General features: G+C 38.0%; 1 protein-coding gene across 1 annotated transcript; it reads left to right on the top strand.

Moving 5' to 3' along the window:
* Positions 1 to 347: 347 nt before the first annotated feature.
* On the top strand, positions 348 to 2970 carry LOC139874263 (GTP-binding nuclear protein Ran-3-like). Its single transcript, XM_071861719.1, has 8 exons — positions 348 to 499; positions 588 to 657; positions 1383 to 1439; positions 1537 to 1654; positions 2043 to 2132; positions 2216 to 2395; positions 2483 to 2560; positions 2653 to 2970. Exons 1-8 carry the CDS (start codon positions 497 to 499, stop codon positions 2720 to 2722), a joined length of 666 nt encoding a protein of 221 aa, XP_071717820.1. The 5' UTR covers positions 348 to 496; the 3' UTR covers positions 2723 to 2970.
* Positions 2971 to 19882: the final 16912 nt, after the last annotated feature.

Raw genomic sequence — 19882 nt, 5'->3', positions numbered from 1 at the left:
GCTAAAGTTTGCACATAAGAGGGCTCAATGGTTTTGATCTTATAGAACACAAGGGTCCAAAAGCAATCAATAAAAGCCCAATAAAATTTTGCTAGTGTGCTAGATATTAAACTATCCATCCATAATTTCATGATGATGCAAAATTTTATAATACCCCATCGTCATTTTTTATTTCAAACCAACAAAACATGCAATGTTTGGTGGTGGAATAAAATTCAAAATTCAAAACCATTTAGTCTAATCACGTGACTCGCACTGATCACACAATCAACGGTTAATAGCAACAGATTTCAATCCAACGGTGTATATAACCGCGTCAGTTTAAAGCTAACCATTTTTGGGTGAATATTTATTTTGTGTTTGCGTACTTTCGAGTTTTAGGGCTCGTTTCATCAACGCAGAATCTCAGCCTCTCTTATATAAGATACACGCTTATATATTCTAATCAACCCCTAAACCGCTACCATCTCTGTACTCTGCCTACAACTATTTCAAAATGGTACGTTCATGTTTCTCGTTTTAGATCTGAATTTGATTCGTCGTTTTAATCGATTTCTTATGTGTTTGATTTAATTGTCTTGTTTTAGGCGCTTCCGAATCAGCAAACTGTTGATTATCCGAGTTTCAAGCTTGTAATTGTCGGCGATGGTGGAACTGGTATATATTTGCTTTATTTCTAATTAATTGATAGTATTAATTATGTTCATTATTATCATGTTAATTTATTATTTAATTATTTATTACGAGTATTATTATTACGATTAGTGTTTTTGAACTTGAGGCTGTGTTAGGGTTTAATTGTGATTTCGATATTGCTGGATGTTGTATTTGTTATTTTGATAATATTATATGCAAGATATATGTAACCTGTTTCTTACATGAAGTGTTTATGTATAGTGGATATCATTCATATTTTATAGGTAGTATCAATGTTTTTTTTTTGGGTGCCAAATTCACTTGTCTAACATTGAATTTAAGTTTTGGATATAAATAATTTTTATTCTAATAAAATTGGTCATTAGTTGACATGTGATTTGGTTTCTTATTATCCATTAATAGGAGGAAATGTTGATTATGTGCTTATGATGCTCAAATACTTCAAGGATTTCAGACAGTTTTTTTACTTAATGTTATTTATTTGTGTTTCAATTTCAAGTTTAAACCATTTTGTCCATTTGACAGATTTAAGTTCACTGTAATAGTTTTTGATTATATCGTTAAACAAATTAACATGTATGTGCATTCATATAATTGATATTTTATAGGAAGTATGAAACACCGAACATTCAAACAAGTTCTATAATTTTGAAAGATATAATTAACATTCAAGTTTTATTTGACAATGCTTGTTGTAATCTTTGGTTGATCTTTGAGTTGTTCAGGAAAAACTACCTTTGTGAAGAGACATCTGACTGGAGAATTTGAGAAGAAATATGAACGTAAGCTTCAGTAAAACTCATTATCTTTTTGCTGTTCATTGTATTATCTAAGTTTTTTTACATGTTTATTGATGAAATTATATTTTATTGTCATTAGCAACCATTGGTGTTGAAGTTCATCCCCTGGATTTTTTCACCAATTGTGGAAAGATTCGGTTTTACTGCTGGGACACAGCTGGTCAGGAGAAATTTGGTGGTCTTCGTGATGGATACTAGTAAGTATTGTTCAGATTTAGCCTTTGCTACTTTGAATTTGTTCATTATCATTATTTTTCATCCATTATACAAATTAAATGTATGGATCAAGTTAATGTAGATTGTTTTTAACTATTAGAAACAATAACTTTCAAGTGAAATTTGTCATTACTTAACTGCGCACATGATTTTATTGTTAATTCAAATGTTTTGAGGGGCAGCTGCCCCACTGCTTCTCTCTAGATCTGTCTCTACGTTTGTGTATGTTTTTTTGTTCAGATTTGGTACGTCTATATAGGCCGCCGGTATTGTCATCAAAAACATAAGATTCGATTGATATTCCTCTATTATTTATATTGCTTTCTGTTTATTAATTGAATGTTTATGCAATGTGAACAACTGCTGCAGTATTCATGGTCAATGTGCCATCATCATGTTTGATGTGACTGCAAGGCTGACTTACAAGAATGTTCCAACATGGCACCGTGATCTTTGCCGGTAAGTATCTACTTTCCTTTCGTCTTGCAATTAAATATTTTTTTAATCATTTATTGACATACTTTGTGTGTATTTTTGTAAAGTGTTTGTGAGAACATCCCGATAGTATTATGTGGAAACAAGGTTGATGTGAAGAACCGTCAAGTGAAAGCAAAGCAAGTTACTTTTCACAGAAAGAAGAATTTGCAGTATTATGAAATCTCTGCAAAGAGTAACTACAACTTCGAGAAGCCTTTCCTCTATCTTGCTAGGAAACTCGCCGGGTAAATATGTTGTCGGTTTTACTGTTAGTTAATTGTTAAATTTACATTCCTTAATACTATTAAAGCATTGTTTGTCTTTATTTTCAGGGACCCCAACTTGCATTTTGTAGAGTCTCCTGCACTTGCTCCCCCAGAAGTGCAAATTGACATGGCTGCTCAACAACAGTAAGTTCATAGTTTATGTTGATATTCAACGATTTTTGTATGCTTATGATGTTGGTGTTTGAGTTTATGATTCTATTTGTTACTAAATACAGGCATGAGGCCGAGCTTCTTGCTGCTGCAAGCCAGCCACTTCCAGATGATGACGATGACGCATTTGAATAGAGTACTCTATTGAAATGGGGTTTATGGAATTTGAGATTTGTTTTGTGTTTGTGGAGTTTTTGATTATTATTATCTGAATCTGAATGAAATTAAAAACTTGTGTTAGGAGACGGTCAAGATTTGTTTGTGTAAGGATTATGTTTTGTGTTACTGTTGTGTGAGGCAAATGTGTGGGTGTTGACTTTTAACAGCTCCCAATTTCTTCACTATGTTATAGATTGGTGCCGTTTTTGTGTTGCTTTTGCTAATATGAAGCTGTTGCCATCATGTTCTATCAAACATCTTGTTATTCGTGGTATTTACTCTGTACCACAAATCTGTTGCGCAGCAGCGCAGCTACTTTAGTGACGGTATGTGGTAAACTATTACTTGATAGCTTTTGATCAAACTATTGAGCTCATTTTTTTCACTATTCAATGGTGTCTAGCTAACATCTGCTTTATCAAAGTTATACTATTGTATTTGCTTCAAAAATCTATCTATTGGATGGTTAATTGGTTAAATTTGTGGTCAATCAACCTCAAATTAGTAAGCCTGTTTTGTCAAATTTGTTCTAACTAGATAAATGTTGAGTAGTGTGGTCGATCAGTATTTGCCTTTAAATTTCTTTGTTGGTTTTCAATTTCTGTTGTTCCTGGCCTACTATTTTTGCTGATAAAATTACCATGTCGTTTACCCACTCCTTGATTTTGCTCCTTCGTGGTGCTACCCTTTCTAAGCTTGACACCATTCGAGCCCGTAATCGTAGCCACACTTCACCTGCAATTTGATTTGGTGGGTTGCTTTAGGTAATTACATTTTGACAGGTGAACTCTTGGCATCGTCCCAAATTGGAGAACTTCATTGCACTGTTTGTTTTGGGTGTGCGAATTTGGTCGTAGTTTGGGTGATTCCACTGTTAGGTTTAGATTATGGTTCAGATTATGGTTTGTTGTGGTAGTCGTTGATGGTTTGTTGTGACTATAGATGCACAAAAACCGGATTCGGACCGGATCCGGATTTAAAAAAACCGGACAAAAAAAATCCGGATTTTTCCAAATCCGGTTCCGGTTCCGGATCCGGTTCTCGGGGTCGGTTTTTTCCCGATTTTTTTTCGGATCTCGACGGGATTTTTTTCGGATCTCGACCGGATTTTTTTCGGACTAAGATCTTTGTCGGATTTTGATTTTTACCGGTTCGATTTTTATAACTTTTGAACAACAATAATATAATCAATATAAACAAAATGTATAACGCTTAAACTACTATAAATAATATAATTATAATTTATAACGCTTAACACTATAAATAATATAAATAACATTTTTATTCAAATGATTAACCACTATAGATAATATAAATAACAATAACAATACATTTATTTGAACGATACAAGTTACAACTATAAGTAGAGATGTCAATGGCCGCCCGATCCAGTGGATATCCATCCGATCCACCCTCTACGTAATGGATATGGATGACCCTAAATGGATATGGATACGGATATGGATGAACTTAAATGGATATGGATATGGATATGGACATGGATGAAAAGTTTCATTCATGGATATATCCATTAGCACCCGAAATACATATACAAATACATAAATATAGATATATGCTTACATATATACTATTACAAAAACATTTATCGTTAGATTTACATTTTTATTTAAACCTTATAATGAAATAATTATGATATATTACAATAAAACACGTATATCTAACAAAATAAACATACAAAATACATATTTAACTTTTCATAATCTATGTTTAATAGTAAATTCAACAAATTGTGTTATATCTTTGACAAAGATTACACCTTCTCGTAGATAGATATTTTATATTATGTTATATTTCTTTTTGCTATATTACGTTTTTGTTTTCATAGTATATTAGGAAATATTATAACATTTTTTCAATATCCAATGGATATCCATTAACCCGCTTGATCCATTGGATATGGATATGGATGGATGAACTGAAATTAAATGGATATGGATACGGATATGGATGAACAAAAATTAAATGGATATGGATACGGCACCACCCGATCCATATCCGATCCATATCCGATCCATTGCCATCCCTAACTATAAGTATACAAAAGTTAATACATTATTCAAGCTTCGGCATGGCCATCACCCGATAATGTATTACGAGCAAAGTATATCGAGCTTCGGCATTGCCATCACCCATTATACATTACTCGTCTTGACTTCGTCGTTCGTAATATTGTTCACTTGCTTCAAATTCGGGGTCATCAACCGCAAATGTTCGTTGGTAATTTGCAATATATTCGTCCATGTTAATGGAATCATATTCACCTTCCTCCACTTCGGTCTCGGTATTTCCTTCGGTTGATGAAGGTGATAATCCCGCTTCCATTTCTCCATCTCTATAAAATCTTCAACGTCATTATCTAACGGACATTCTAATGACGTTTGATCTTGTATCCTATCTACCCCGTCCAAATAATCCTTCAAACATACGCATACTTCCACGGCTTGGGGGGTAAGTCTTGACCTTCTTTCCGAAATAATTCGACCGCTAAGAGAAAAAGCCGATTCGGAAGCTATGGTTGAAGCCTGAACGGCTAATAAGTCACGAACCATAGCGGATATTATTGGATATGTGTCTTCTTTTGTTTTCCACCAAGCCAAAACATCAAAGTTGTGAAATTGTTTGGGATTCATGTTTAGTGCAAAGTTTCCAATCTTGTAATTTCCCAACTCGCTTGTGGGTGCCGATGTTCGGGCACGTTTCGAAGCGTCTTCATGTAATTGGTTAAAAAGACTAATATTAAGGTCTCGGGCCCTTCGAGAAGATGACCCGCTCTCAAATTGGTCAACAATTGGGTTTGCTTGTCGACCATAAGTTGTTGCATAAATTGAAAATAATTGCTCAAAGGTGTTATTAAATTCGAATATTTGGTTGTTTATATAGTTGGGTTCGTCGTCTTCGGGACCATGAATACAATCCAAATTTTGATATATTGTTGTCATCAAAAGTTCCACTCCATTAAAATTGATTTTCGGGTCAAGTGCGCCCGCGAATAAAAAAACTTTAGGTATTGTTCCAAAATATTTTTTTAGTTTTTTTCTTATGTGAAAAACGGTTTGTCTAAAAATACGATTATTTGAGTTCGCAAATTCGTTAATTTTTTTCCGTCATAAAGTTGTTGTAAAACTAGTGAGCTAGTTGGGTAATAAACACCCGAAACTTTTGTCGTTGCCTCTTTAAAAACTTGTACAAAATTTGTTAATGCTTCCAAGTCATCCCATTCGTCGTTATCAATCGGTTCGGAATATCCCTTTCTAATTAGTCTATTATTAAAACCGATTAAAGTTTCTTTTTGTCGTAATATATTTTCAAACATAAGACAAGTAGAATTCCACCTAGTATTATTATCAAAATAAGGACCTAACCAAGTGTCATTACAAGTTTTAACGAAACTTTTATAGTTTTTATGTCGTTCGTTGCTCGTACGATATATCGTTACTAATAATTTTCTAAATTTATCTTTTAACGAACTACAATAAGTTAAACAATCTTGAACGGCCAAGTTTATAATATGAGCAACACAACGTGTATGTAAAAACGCACCATTTAAAATCGGTTGCATTCGTATTTTTAACATATCCATGGTGCTAGTATTATTAGAAGCGTTATCTAGCGAAATAATAAAAACTTTATCGATTAAATTATATTCAATCAAAGTGTCTTGTAAAATTTTTCTTAAATTATTACCATTATGCGGATAAGCAAATAATTTAAAAGCGATAGTCCGTTTCATTAATAACCATGAATTGGGATGAAACCAATGAGCGGTAACGGTTAAATAAGATTTGCCGTTCCGTGTGGTGCGGTCCAAACATCACAAGTTATAGAAACTTTATTTTTATATGTTAGAAAACCTTCAATTATATCATTTTTAGCTTTTTTCCATAATTTAAAAGCGTCACTTATTAGAGTAGTACGATTTACATTGTTATATCGCGGTTGTAGTCAGTTCCGAATTAGCTCCTTAAGCTTTGGATTGTCGAAGTGGTTGAAAGGAAGCCCTTGTTGAATGACAAACCTTGCCAAATCTTCACTAAGAGCTTCTTGATCGTATAAAAAAATCGAACCATCCCGACCAAGTGTAGGTTGTGTCGGGTCTTCTTGAACGGCTCCTTTACAACTTTTTTCAAGATGTTTTTTTAACGTAGAGTTACCCGAAACACCTAGGAATTTAAAACATCTCTTACAAAGAGCTCTTTCTTGATTATCGTTCATCACGCACAAGTCGAAATTAGACCAAACATCACCTTTTCGACTCATATTTTTTATCATACGTACATCGTTGTTGGTATAACATTGTGAAGATGTTGCAACGGAAGCGGAATCGGAAGCGGATGCTTGTGAATTATCCATTATAGGATTAGTAAGTAGAGTTTAGTGAGTAATTATAGTGTAATTATAGAGTATTTTGAGAGAATAGAGAGAATTAGATGGTGTGCTTTCAACCAAAACCCAATACCATCTATTTATACTACACTTATAGGGGTAAAATGGTCCATAAAAGTTCAAAAAACTACAAAAAAAAGGGTAGAAAACGGCTAGTTTTTTTTAAACCCGAAGCGGAAAAAAAAATCCGGATTTTACCCGGAAAATATCCGGTCATATTCGAACGTTGAGATCCGGTCGGATCCGGATCGGATCCAAGAACCGGTTCCGGTTCTGACAAAAACCGGATCATGTCAGATCCGGTTCCGGATTTTTTTCGGATCCGGTTTTTTTGTGCACCTATAGTTGTGACTTTGGATTTAGGGTATTCGATGTTGCTTCATCCGTGGTTTGATGGTGTGACGATCGCTCCAAATCCATATGGACAATACGTCATTCATTGATTTCATAGCGAGGTATTTGACCTCTATATGATACGTTTTATAAACATTGCATTCTTTTGAAAAGGTATACCATAAATGAATATTTAAATCCAAGGTTTTCGGCATCTGATGATTTCTACATATAGACAATCACTGTAAATAATAGTTTACAATAATACTTCCGTTTATGAAACAGTCAAAATAGATACATGGTGATGATTTTGTTAATGCAACGCTTTCTCGAATAAAACATGTATGACTCCATGCACATAGCTTGTCTAACATATAAGCAAACAGCGGAAGACTTCTAGGAACCTGAGAATAAACATGCTAACAAGTGTCAACCTAAAGGTTGGTGAGTTCATAGTTTTAGTGTTTCGTAAAATCTGTATATAAAGGTGGACCACAAGATTTCAGTTGTTTCTTCCAGAAACGTTTATCAAAATATTCTACAACATTGAGCACCCTGGTAACTAAACTTTAACGTCTATATAATAAGTACCCCTGTTTTAACATACATGCAACCAACATGTATAATACACGCAATCCAACATGTACTAAACTCAAATAGCATACGTCTATTTTATAGTTCAGGCTAGGGTTTCTATACCTGGAACAGACGGGGAAGTCAAGCCCTATGGATCCATATACAACTACTCGCGCCTACCAGTTCTTTTAACTGGCAGTTACTAGTTACCAAAGCTAAGGGATTTTTGGTTCAAACTCGGTGTAGAATTTAGTATGTACTTGTGTCCATTGCGTTTAAAATAAATTGCATGTATTCTCAGCTCAAAAATGTATTGCAAAAGCAATTAAAAAGGGATCATATGAAACTCACCTTAGCAGCATATAAAGTCGTTCACCAAAATGTGACTGAAACTCGGATTACCAAATAACCGTAGATCTCAACCTAGAGAACATATGTTGGTCAATAAATGTCTATCAAGCTAGGTCAGGTCATAGTGTATCACAATCCTAATGCTCGAGATCGACATACACAAGTTATCAAAAGTCGTTTCAACAAGTCAATCTGACTCAATACTATAGTTGAATGATCATGGCAATCGAAACATTTTAACATTTCACAAAGTTTCTCAATTCTTGTAAAATTATATTATAGTTTTTATAAGGCTTTAAAATATGATAAAACAATCAATTTTGACAAATTGTTCATTAAAACTAGACGTGCCTTATATAAGGATTCATTTACTCGGCTGGTAATATTCAAAAATCCAGTTTATCAATCTTACATACAAGTTGTTTAAATATTAATTGCAGATTCAAAAGCAATTCCAATTAACGTCAATCATAATTCAGTTGATCGTATCTTTTAATTCGTTCATCGAAATTACGCGATTTCTAAATGAAAAGTTATTGATTTTTCGCCAGCTTTCCAAAAACATGCATATCATATACCTTTTATCAATAATATATGTATTTAATTTGTGATTCATCATAAATTGTTTAACGACGAAATTTAGCATACAAGCATGCATAAACATATATACTCGAGCACTAGACATGGATACACTATTAATATATAAAAGATAAGATATGAATGCTCACGTATCAATATTGTGTTTCAATATTGCAGGAAAGTACGTAGACGCAACAGAGATGATAAACACTAGGTTTGATTTGCAAACAATATCCACGAACATTACCCATAACCTCCATAGCTATAACCCATAGTTTCCTTAGCTCTATCCCGTTTGAAAACCAGTTTTGAAAGTGACACGCTCATAACCTCGTTGTAGTATTTTATGTATATACTACTAATAATAATAAGATTAATAATAATATTAATCTTAATAATAATAATAATAATAATAATAATAATAATAATAATAATAATAATAATAATAATAATAATAATAATAATAATAATAATAATAATAATAATAATAATAATAATATAGAGAGAGATCGAATGAGTTTGAATGTGTCAACTGCAACTGTAACAACCCAACCCGTTATCCAACCAATACACGCTTAATTTTTTTTTTTTTAACAAGGATCAGCTTTTCAGGCAAATGGAGTTTCGCTCCATATAGGGGCGCGCCGCTCCAAACCCTGCTGTCCCAATTGTCATTTTCACGCAAAAAGATCTCATACTTCCAGACACTTTTGGACCAAATGCTTTTCACAACACATTATAATAGTTGAAAATAACATGTTTCAATACTAAAATGAGTCTTACGACACCGGGCCCACATATGCCCAAATTACCCTTTAAGTACAAGGTACAAGTTTCGACCCCATGACTTTAAACACAAAATAAAAGCCGAGCATGACGATTGGGGATACGCTACCCAATCCTAATCGAATCCAAAAGCATACCTCTAAAGCAACTACGCAAGTCCACTAGTCCCCGCGCTTACCCGAGCCACCGCATCCAAGCAAATCTATAAAAATGTAAACAAGGAGAGGGTAAGCTAACGCTTAGTGAGTGAGAATATACTACATACATATATATGCATAAAATGGACACGCCACACAAATAATTAAATAATGCATACCAAAGCATCCAAGCATAAAGGCAAGCTAATCTAAGCATACCGTACGATCACTAAGCAACAAGCTAACAACATCCACAATGAGTAAGTTCACCAACGATAATGTGAACAAATGCCAATAAGCTACACCCGGAGGGTTAGCTACATCACGATAATACAACATTATACGTATACAATATTTAACATGCTAAACAATCACAAACACAATATGGTTAACCATAAACGCTATGGTGCTACCGGCTCGTGGTTTACACCATACGCATTTGAGTCATACTCTTTTATAGTGCTACCGGCTCGTGGTTCACACTTTGACGCTACCGGCTCGTGGTTCACGCCTCATTTTATAGTGCTACCGGCTCGTGGTTCACACTCGATGCTACCGGCTCGTGGTTCACATCTATTTTTATAGTGCTACCGGTTCGTGGTTCACACTCGATGCTACCGGCTCGTGGTTCACGTCTATTTTTATAGTGCTACCGGCTCGTGGTTCACACTCGATGCTACCGGCTCGTGGTTCACATCTTATACTCGTCACATACATGTCATGGTACCACCGACACGTGGTTCATACCATAACATCCACAAACAAATACGCCATAAACATGAACGCATAATTATTCCACTCACAATATTAACCCTTCGCCATTGGTGTTATATAATCCACATCACACGCCCATGTGATAACGTACGCACAAAGTGTGCACCTCGTCAAAGGTGGTCAACCAAAACGCACAACCGTGCCAATTGGACCTATACATAAGTCCATTAATCCACCTATATGTGAAGTGAGCTCTATGACCGAGAACCACTTCACCTGACCCGCACCCATCCTACACATACATATGCACATAGGATATTAACACTCACCTTGTCGCCTTGAAGAATGCCACCAAATAATCCGAAACCGATGGAATGTACCTATTCCATTTATTACATAACAAGTAACACAATTAGGGTGGATATACAAATCAACCCAAATTGACAACTAGTGCAATTTCGACCCAAATGCACTTTCAAGCATAAACCGCGCCCAAACTAGCCAATAATCACTAACACAAGTGAGAATGGTCCTAATATGCCAATTAATCCCAATCATAGGTGTTAAACACCTATCTTGCCCAAAATGACATTTAAACCCTAATTTTGACCCATAAGGAGTCAACATCGCGCAAATAGCAAGTTTTGACACCAAAACATAATTAACTCGGTTCTATGCTTCAACTTAATCCATTTTAAGTTTATAAACCTTATTAAATCGACAATTGGGTCATAATCATCAACAAACCCTAATTTTGACTCTAGTCAAACTTAGTCAACCCAAATTCACCTAAAGTGGTTCCAACACTTCCATAATCACTAAACCTAGTGATTAAACTCAAGATTAAAGCCTAATCAAGGCCAAATCGTCAACCAACCCAAAACCCGCCAAGTGACAAGAATAACTAGTCACCATAAACCCATTTCATCATCTAAGAGGGTTTCACAACAAATCAAACTCAAACCCTAACTTGAATATCAAATCTAACAAATGAAATTCGGAGTTTGAACTTACCAATACCACCAAAATGATGCCGTTGACGAGTAGAACAACTTTAAAACCCGAGCTTTGGTGAGAATCCAACTCCTTCTTCTCCAAATTAAGCTCTCTCTCACTAAAAGTGGGTTTCTCTCACTAGGATTTGAAGAGAGTGTTTGTGTGGGTGAAATGTGATCCACAATAATCAATGGATCAGTTTTGATGACCCCAAACTGACCCCTAGTGAAAAGACCAAAGTACCCCTCATTTAAAACCTTTTAAAAAGCTAAAAATTGCATCAGACGCAATCGAAGCGCCGTTCCATAAGGTGGAGCGCCGCTCCAACCTTCAGGTCAGTTTTCAGTAACTTGTTTTGGCCATAACTTTTTGACCGTAGCTCCGTTTTCGATGAATCAAATATCATTGGAAACGTAATAAGATTTTCTTTCCAATGGTAAGGCTTTGAAACATCAACACAAACTTTATTTGGGGTTGAAAAGATGCGTACACACCTTGTCACTTCAGACAACGTCCAGTGTAACAACCCAAACCAACCCGCGATTAAACCATGTAAAATTACAACAATAAAAAAAAAATTGCTGAACTGCCACCTGGCGCGGCGCGCCATATAGGCCGCGCGGCGCGCCAAACCTGACTGTCTGGAAAGTCTTTAAATGCGAAAATGTTTGACTAGTTCCCGACGTATTTAGACAAAACGCTTTTAACCGCATGTTCAATATATGAAAACTAGCGCGTTCCATTAATAAAATTTAGTTTACAAAGCGGGGCCCACATCGACCCAAATTACCCTTTAAGTATCAAAATACAATTTTTGACCATAAGACTTTTAATACAAACAAAGCCGAGCATGGCGATTGGGGATACGCTACCCAATCCTAATAAATCCAAAAGCAAGCCTTCTACGCAAACTATGCAAGTCCTCTAATCCTCGCGCTTACCCGAGCCACCATCCGCATGCAATCTATAAAAAGAGTCAACAACGAGAGGGTAAGCTAACGCTTAGTGAATGATAATATACTACATACATATATATGTATAAAATGGACACGCCACAAAATAACAATTACCGCATACCGAGGCATCCATATATAAAGCACTACACTAAGCATACCGTACGATCTCTAAGCAATGAGCTAAAGATACAACAATAATATAAGTTCACCAACGACGATGTGAACAACGCCAAATAGCTACACCCGGAAGGTTAGCTACAACACAACAATACATTAATATATAACAATATAAACGAACAAGGTTAACACCTTAACCCAATACCGAGAACCAAGTACCACAATGAAGATTGGCCGAACTACACGAGCCTTAGTAATCCGAAACCACACGAGATTACTATCTTCACAACATCGAGGTTGGCCGAACTACACGAGCCTTAGTAATCCGAAACCACACGAGATTACTACCTCAATAAGATGACCGAACTACACGAGTCACCATGAATCCGAACTACACGAGATTCATTTTGATAAGATGACCGAACTACACGAGTCACCATGAATCCGAACTACACGAGATTCATTTGATAAGATGACCGAACTACACGCATCATCGTGAATCCGAACTACACGCGATTCACTTCTCCAACTCAAAACCCTTCGCCATTGGGGTTATATCATCCACATCACAATCACGTGTGATAGTGTACACACAAAACGTGTACCTCGCCAAATATGGTCAACCAAAATGCACAACCGTGCCAATTGGATCTAAACGCAAGTCTATCAAATCCACCTATATGTGAAGGGGGCTCTATAATCGAGAACCTCTTCACCCGACCCGCACTCATCCTACACATACATATGCACATAGGATATTATCACTCACCTTGAAGTCTTGAAGAATGCTTCCAAGTAATCCGCAACTCGCCAATGGAAAGTACCTATTCCGTTATCACAATTACAACAATACACTTAGAGTGGATTTACAAATCAACCCAATTCGTCACTTAGTGCAATTTCGACCCAAATGCACTTCCAAGCACAAACCGTGCCCAAAACTAACCAATAATCACTAACACAAGTGAGAATGGTCCTAATACGCCAATTAAACCCGAACTCAAGTGTTAAACACGTGTCATACCCATTTTGACACTTAAACCCTAATTTTGACCCATTAAGTCAAAATCTCACCATTTACAAATTTTGACACCAAAACACATTTAACTTGGTTTTATACTTCAACTTAATCCATTTCAAGTTTATAAACCTCATTAAATCGCCAAATGGGTCATAATCACCACCAAACCCTAATTTGACCCAAAGTCACAATTAGTCAACCAATTAACCTTAAATGGGTTTCAATACTTCCTTAATCACTAACTTAAGTGATTAAACTCAATTTCAAGTTCTAAACATGGCCAATTAGTTCACCAACCCAAAATCCACCAACAATTAACAATAAACCCAATTACTAGCATCACTAAACCCATTTCATCATCTAAAAGGGTTTTTCATCAAACTAACTCAAAACCCTAACTTGAATAACAAATCCAATAAATGAAATTCGGAGTTTGAGCTTACCAATACTACCACAACGTAGCTAGGAACGAAAGGAACAACTTTAGAACTCGAGCTTTTGATCAATTCGGCCTCCTTCTTCACCAAAACCCTAAATCTCTCTCTAGAATCTCTCTCTCTCTCTCTAGATAGTTGGGAGTGATGAATGGATGTGAAAATGATCCAAAACTGATCCAAACCAGCTAATGTGGCTCACAAATCCGGCCCCAAGTGAAATTACCCAAATACCCTTCATTTAAACCAATTTAAAACAAAGGATTCTGTCAGCGCCAAATGGCGCGGCGCGCCCCAAACCCGCGCGGCGCGCGATCCTACTGAAACAGTTTCTTTTGCATTTTAATTTATATACAATAAAACCCACACCCTTGAACACCATAATACACAAGTAAGTAAGATAATTATTCGGGTCTTACAACTCTCCCCCACTTAAACTCGATCACGTCCTCGTGATCCTTGTCACTTAACCAAACGGACCACACTCCACGGTCCTCAAACATACGTCCCAATCCGACTTTCCTAGGCAACTCTTCCCAATGAATCACCTCTAACAACCAAAATCGTCACACGCTATTTAACAAATCACAATCCGAGCACTAAAACCATGCTCAATCCCTCACATCGGGAAACTCAATCAATCTCGAACCGAGATATCAACCCTCTAGCGTATCATTACCAAGTACAATGCTAAAAGCAACCAAGTTTAAATCCTAAAGTCAACAATCCGAAACGATGAAGACCGAACCAAACGAACCCTTACGGATTACACCAATCACTAAACATCCATTGTAGTGCGCAATACGACCAATACGCAACTACCGTAACATCATAATCCAACGGCTAGAACCGATAGCACCCAAAACGACTATGAAAACGCAAAACCCAAGGTGTACGAAATCAACCATCGTCACACCCGTAACAAACATGTGAGCGAAACACGGCTATCGCCTCACTAATCCCACAACATGGTCCTCACGACCCCACCATCGACGTATAAAACGACCGATAGTTCCTGCAACATGGTCCTTACGATCCTACCATTGGTGTATCAAACAACCAATAGATCACACGACACAAAGGCTGGCCGAAAACACACGCGGCCTAGTGAATCCGAACTACACGCGACTCACTACCTTCACCACAACAACAATCGGGAATGGCCGAACTACACGCGCCATAGTGAATCCGAACTACACGAGAGTCACTATCCCGGAGGAATGACCGAACTACACGAGTCAATTGTGAATCCGAACTACACGAGACTCACTCCTCAATACAATGACCGAAACCACACGAGTCATTTGTGAATCCGAACTACACGAGATTCACTTCCACAACATCTAGGTTGGCCGAACTACACGAGCCTTAGTAATCCGAAACCACACGAGATTACTACCTCAATAAGATGACCGAACTACACGAGTCACCATGAATCCGAACTACACGAGATTCATTCCAATAAGATGACCGAACTACACGCGTCATCGTGAATCCGAAACCACACGCGATTCACAATCTCAACATAGGAATGGTACTCGCATTTCCCACCGGTACTCGCATTTCCCGATAGTGTTACACCATACCGACATAACACTACTCCCTTGATGAAGTCAGCGGACCCCGAAGGTCATGCTCCACCAATCACAACACCGGATGAAGTCAGCGGACCCGAAGATCATGCTTCACCGATCACAACACCGGATGAAGTCAGCGGACCCGAAGATCATGCTTCACCGATATAACACCACGCTCATGATGAAGTCAGCGGACCCCGAAAGTCATGCTCCACCAATCATGTATTTCCATGATGAAGTCAGCGGACCCTAAAGATCATGCTTCATCAAACAACCATACCATAATCGAGCAAGAACCACCTATACCAAACATTGGTACCAAACAATAATTCTCCACAAGAGAACCCGACACACACCTCCCTTAACCGGAGGATTTCACCTTGCTCGCCAAACACGTCCATTATCTCTCTACGAGATTTACCACGTTACCACCTCAGTGATGATTCAAATCCAAACCATAAGTACAATTTATCCGAAATTGTACTCTACCACAAATCGACCCAACCAGGTCTCGACAACATTTTCCGGATCTACCAATAGCCTCATCCGAAATCTCACACTAAAACTTCCTCGTGCGGGAGCGTAACTCCCCCACTTAGAACCACGTTCCATATCCACAACTCGTACAACCACACAACGCTACCACAGGTAGACTTTACCAACAATTGGGCTCACACGACCCATTACCACATCTTGCTCCAACCTTGAGCACACGAAGGATTTTAACCAACCCTTAAACACTTTGTACGAAAAGTGTACCGCAACACAATCGGAGTCGAACACCACGCTAGTAGGTATAAAAGAGGCACCTAATGTCACGTCATAAAGACTCCATTACCAACACACATCGATATTTAAAACACTCGATCTTAAGGGTTCCAACCAATCGACGAACCTCATGATTCGTCACTTCAACATAAAAGCGAATACGCGCTTAACAACCAAATACCAAAACCATTTCCGTGGCTTGGTAGAAACGTTTTCCAAATACTAAGGAATGCTTGGTTGCACCAAGTCTTACGCCCTTCGCCCGTCAATCAAACATCAACATAGGGTACTTCCATTAGGAACGTCACCCATAGCATAACATGCACAACAAAGGCACGCAACTCAAACTCAAACGGCATTTAATAAATAATCAAAAGACATATTTATCAAAATTAAACGTACCTTAACGTCTCCTGGCCGCACCCGTCCCCGCTAACTTGGGACATTCCGACTTACGATGTCCTTCCTTTTGGCAATTGAAGCACACCATACCATCACCCTTTGGTACCGAACATTCCCAAGACTTGTGACCCCTCACGCCACAATTATAACATCTAACCGCACTAGAATCCGACATACCCGTTCGCGTACCACCCGTGCTCACACTCGGACCCTTAGCCCTCTTACTCAGAGCACCATAAGAAACGACCCTTCGCTCACTTGAAGGTTCACCCTTTTTCGATCGTGAATACGACTCGAAACCTCTAGCCAAGTCGAATAATTCCGAAAACGATTTCGCTTGACCCCGGCTAATTTTACTTTTCAAGTCATCATTCAAGGTCCGATAGAAATCTCCCATCAACAAACGATCATTTCCCAAATACTCCGGACAAAAACGAGCCTTCGCCATAAAGGTCGTCTTGAGAGTACTCAAATCCATAGATCCTTGTCGCAAATTTCGCAACTCATTACGCAATTCCCACAAATCGGCCGAAGTCCGGAACTCCTCGAAGAATTCCTCCTTAAAGTCGTCCCACGATAAAGCCATAAACGTCTCGCCACCGACAAGATCAATCTTACCATCCAACCAATCCCTTGCCCTACCCCGCAACAAACTCGTAGCGAGTCTCGTCTTTCTCTCAGGAGGGCAATTAATAGTACAGAAACACCCTTCGACGTCCGAAATCCAAGTTGTGCTTATCAAAGGATCCAGCTTTCCGTCATACATCGGGGGTTTAGTCCTCATGAAGCTCTTAAGATAACGCTCCATTTCACCACTACCCCGAAATTCGGAATACTTCCTATCCATTCTTTCTTCCAACGCACCCATTTTCTCCGCAATGGCGGCCGCAACTCTAGTATTAAACTCCTCGTCATTCGTCTCGATCTCGTTTCGAGTCGCCATTCTAAAGAATGCAAAACGATTAGTCCATGAACGTATAAAACCATACGCACCACACCGCCCCATCTTGCTAAACACTCGTTGTACATCACTTGTTAGACACGATTTGCACCCGTAATAAGGTTTGCAAGTTCTTATTACGCACACATGCCGCATCGACTCGTTAGTACAACGACCGTCTCGCTCGATGATATACACAAACACAACCAAAATTCTACGCGGTACAAACACACGCGAGAATTATTATCACAACACAACAACATATTAATAATATCCGCATTACTAATATAAACGTTAGTCAACCTATAGCCAAGGCACTAACCAAACCCATTCCGACCCGTAATCCTACAAGTCCCGCAACAATTAAGCACACACACAAGTCTAAGTCTAGGCACCTATCTCAAGTCACCTAAATCCCTTAGACCATGCTCTGATACCACTTGTAACAACCCAAACCAACCCGCGATTAAACCATGTAAAATTACAACAATAAAAAAAAAAATTGCTGAACTGCCACCTGGCGCGGCGCGCCATATAGGCCGCGCGGCGCGCCAAACCTGACTGTCCGGAAAGTCTTTAAATGCGAAAATGTTTGACTAGTTCCCGACGTATTTAGACAAAACGCTTTTAACCGCATGTTCAATATATGAAAACTAGCGCGTTCCATTAATAAAATTTAGTTTACGAAGCGGGGCCCACATCGACCCAAATTACCCTTTAAGTATCAAAATACAATTTTCGACCATAAGACTTTTAATACAAACAAAGCCGAGCATGGCGATTGGGGATACGCTACCCAATCCTAATAAATCCAAAAGCAAGCCTTCTACACAAACTATGCAAGTCCTCTAATCCTCGCGCTTACCCAAGCCACCATCCGCATGCAATCTATAAAAAGAGTCAACAACGAGAGGGTAAGCTAACGCTTAGTGAATGATAATATACTACATACATATATATGTATAAAATGGACACGCCACAAAATAACAATTACCGCATACCGAGGCATCCATATATAAAGCACTACACTAAGCATACCGTACGATCTCTAAGCAATGAGCTAAAGATACAACAACAATATAAGTTCACCAACGACGATGTGAACAACGCCAAATAGCTACACCCGGAAGGTTAGCTACAACACAACAATACATTAATATATAACAATATAAACGAACAAGGTTAACACCTTAACCCAATACCGAGAACCAAGTACCACAATGAAGATTGGCCGAACTACACGAGCCTTAGTAATCCGAAACCACACGAGATTACTATCTTCACAACATCGAGGTTGGCCGAACTACACGAGCCTTAGTAATCCGAAACCACACGAGATTACTACCTCAATAAGATGACCGAACTACACGAGTCACCATGAATCCGAACTACACGAGATTCATTTTGATAAGATGACCGAACTACACGAGTCACCATGAATCCGAAATACACGAGATTCATTTGATAAGATGACCGAACTACACGCGTCATCGTGAATCCGAACTACACGCGATTCACTTCTCCAACTCAAAACCCTTCGCCATTGGGGTTATATCATCCACATCATAATCACGTGTGATAGTGTACACACAAAACGTGTACCTCGCCAAATATGGTCAACCAAAACGCACAACCGTGCCAATTGGATCTAAACGCAAGTCTATCAAATCCACCTATATGTGAAGGGGGCTCTATAACCGAGAACCACTTCACCCGACCCGCACCCATCCTACACATACATATGCACATAGGATATTATCACTCACCTTGAAGTCTTGAAGAATGCTTCCAAGTAATCCGCAACTCGCCAATGGAAAGTACCTATTCCATTATCACAATTACAACAATACACTTAGAGTGGATTTACAAATCAACCCAATTCGTCACTTAGTGCAATTTCGACCCAAATGCACTTCCAAGCACAAACCGTGCCCAAAACTAACCAATAATCACTAACACAAGTGAGAATGGTCCTAATATGCCAATTAAACCCGAACTCAAGTGTTAAACACGTGTCATACCCATTTTGACACTTAAACCCTAAT

This window comes from Rutidosis leptorrhynchoides, chromosome 11 (assembly GCF_046630445.1).
Source record: "Rutidosis leptorrhynchoides isolate AG116_Rl617_1_P2 chromosome 11, CSIRO_AGI_Rlap_v1, whole genome shotgun sequence".
NCBI lineage: Eukaryota > Viridiplantae > Streptophyta > Magnoliopsida > Asterales > Asteraceae > Rutidosis > Rutidosis leptorrhynchoides.
The sequence above is the reverse complement of the archived record's forward strand: the minus strand, read 5'-3'. Positions and strand labels throughout refer to the sequence as shown.

Bases quoted from the DNA above. Each gene is read 5' to 3' on its own strand.
- LOC139874263 (XM_071861719.1), top strand. The intron at 1,440-1,536 runs GTAAGCTTCAGT...TATTGTCATTAG, and splicing joins ATTTGAGAAGAAATATGAAC to CAACCATTGGTGTTGAAGTT. The intron at 1,655-2,042 runs GTAAGTATTGTT...CAACTGCTGCAG, and splicing joins GGTCTTCGTGATGGATACTA to TATTCATGGTCAATGTGCCA.